The 2202-nt window shown below is 54.4% G+C and overlaps 1 protein-coding gene across 2 annotated transcripts in view; it reads right to left on the bottom strand.

Annotated features, from left to right (window-relative positions):
• The window catches only part of ST3GAL4 (ST3 beta-galactoside alpha-2,3-sialyltransferase 4), a 3726-nt gene continuing 1524 nt past the window's right edge, over positions 1-2202 (bottom strand). For both annotated transcript variants that reach the window (XM_029083585.1, XM_010162364.1), the window contains exons 4-10: positions 2099-2196; positions 1929-1989; positions 1584-1679; positions 1295-1484; positions 1022-1165; positions 742-885; positions 1-117 (exon numbers count right to left, since the gene is read on the bottom strand). In XM_029083585.1, the coding sequence (XP_028939418.1) occupies positions 31-117; positions 742-885; positions 1022-1165; positions 1295-1484; positions 1584-1679; positions 1929-1989; positions 2099-2196 (820 nt within the window). In that variant the 3' untranslated portion in view covers positions 1-30. The remainder of the gene's footprint in view (positions 118-741; positions 886-1021; positions 1166-1294; positions 1485-1583; positions 1680-1928; positions 1990-2098; positions 2197-2202) is intronic.

Genomic DNA, 2202 nt, shown 5'->3' with positions numbered 1-2202 from the left:
GGACAGTGTCCATAGGTGGCTCTGGTGGCCTCAGAAGTAGGTGAGGTTCTTGATGAGACCCAGCTCCAGCATCCGCTTGATGGCCACGGCCTCGTGGGAGACGTTGTGCTCCGACGCCTGCGGGACGGGCAGCCTGGTTAGATCTCCACCTTCTCCATCCCAATGGCGTTGGGTTGACCCTACACCCTCAGGGAGGTGACCCTACACCCTCAGGGAGAAGTGAGGAGTACCCCAAAAAGAGGGACATGACCCTCGGTGCCCAAGCCCTTCTGCTCGCACACAAACCAGCTCCAACTACAAAGACATTGGTCTACAAGGAGAAGTTGGATGGTGACCATCCAAAGATGGATCTCAATACCCACGATGGAAGGGGAATGAGATGTGCCCATGGGGAGAACCTCCCACTATGCTCAGCCTCACCCAACGGGGTGGGTAGGGACCATCATCCAGGGGAAAAAATGGGGGTAACAAGATCAAAAAATATGGGGGTAACATGGTCAAAAAAATGAGGGTAACGTGGTCAAAAAACGGGGGCAACATCCTAAAAAAAATAGGGGCAACGTGGTCAAAAAAATGGGGGTAATGTGGACAAAAAATATGGGGGTAATGTCAAAACATAGTAAAAAAAAAATCGGAGTAACCTGGTCAAAAAAAGGGGGTAACGTGGACAAAAAATATGGGGGTATCGTGGACAAAAAATATGGGGACAACGTGGACAAAAAACGGGGAGCAGCCACTCACCGCCATGGACTTGAGCGTGATCTGCTCGTAGTAGTGAATCGTCTGCTTCTTGTTGGCCGAGTCGGGGTAGCCGAAGCCCGCGATGTGCACCAGGTCGCAGAAGTGTAGAGCCAAAGTGATGGCCAACAAACCCGTGGTGGGCTTCTGGAGGAGGGAAAGGGTGGAGGAGAAGACATGTGAAGAGTCATGGACCTTCAGGAGATGGCTGGGGTGACCAGCAGGGAGGACATCACCCCTCAGGGGGGGTAGGTACAGTGCTCACCCATCCCTACCCCCTTACCTGCTTGACCTTCCGTGGTTGCTTCATGGGGAGGTTGAGCAGTTTAGCAGCAGTTACTTCCATGTAATAAGGGTTGAGGATTCGCACTCGCTCCGGGTTGGCATCCCAGATCAACGGGGGCTGCTTCCAAAACCCTTTCCGTACCTACAAGAGGATGGAGATGTCCACTGGTGTCCCAGTAAAAGAGGTAGGTCCCCCCAAAGGGGGTGGGATGACGGTTGGACTCTGAAGTTGGTTGGGGAGGGGTTGAAGCCGGTTCCTGGCCATACTTACCCTCTTCTTGTCGTTGAGGATGGCCTCCATCCACTGGAAGTCCATGGGCTTGAAGGGCACCAACACCAGCAACGTGTCGGGGTTGTTCTCCGTCCTGGGGTTGAAATGGGCCGACTCGGGGTAGAAGAGGCGCATGGTGGTCTTGGAGCCCACGTCCTGCTCATAACCATGGACTGGAGCGTTGTTCAACCTTGTTGGGAGGGGAAGGACATGGAGACACCACAAAGGGTCAACCTCATCTACAAGTGGCACCAGGGAAGGGGACAAAGGGACAGACGCAGGGTTGTACCTGATCACAACGTCATAGCTGTTGATGATCTCTCCCATGGAGCTGTTGCGAAGCCGGTGGCCATTGCCCACCACCGCGCACCTCCGACACTTCAGGCTGTGAGAGAAAAGTCCTGTCTCAACCAGACCCACTCTAAAGCCAATGTGGTTTCAACCCCCAAAGTTGTTTCAACCCCCAAGGTGGCCACTCTACAAAGCTTCCCAAGCTCTGTCCACCAACTCCAGGTCATGGAGGTTCATTTGGCCAAGTCCTGGGCCCACAACGTGCCAATTCCCTCCCCGCCTCCCCAAGAAAATTAACACAAAGAGAAAGACAGAAAAACCCCCAAACCCACCCCGGCGTTACCTCTGGATGCTCTCGGGCAGGGAGTAGTGGGTGATGGACAGCAAACGCAGGAGAACATCTTCTGCAAAGCAAGGAGAAGGTGAGAAGCTCCTGTCCCATCCTTACCAGCCCTTAATCCCTGGGGAGCAGCAGCAGGACAGACAGACAGACAGACCCCAGGCGAGGCTTACCGCTTCCTTTCGTGCCGTAGGGCAGCTCGTAGAGTGACGGCGTCTTCACCCAAAAATAATCCTTCAGCTGCAAGAAGAGCGGGTGGTCCCTCGTGTAGCTGCCG

This window comes from Antrostomus carolinensis, unplaced genomic scaffold (genome assembly GCF_000700745.2).
Source record: "Antrostomus carolinensis isolate BGI_N321 unplaced genomic scaffold, ASM70074v2 scaffold33532, whole genome shotgun sequence".
Taxonomy (NCBI): Eukaryota; Metazoa; Chordata; class Aves; order Caprimulgiformes; family Caprimulgidae; genus Antrostomus; species Antrostomus carolinensis.
This window is presented reverse-complemented; position numbering and strand designations above follow the sequence as displayed.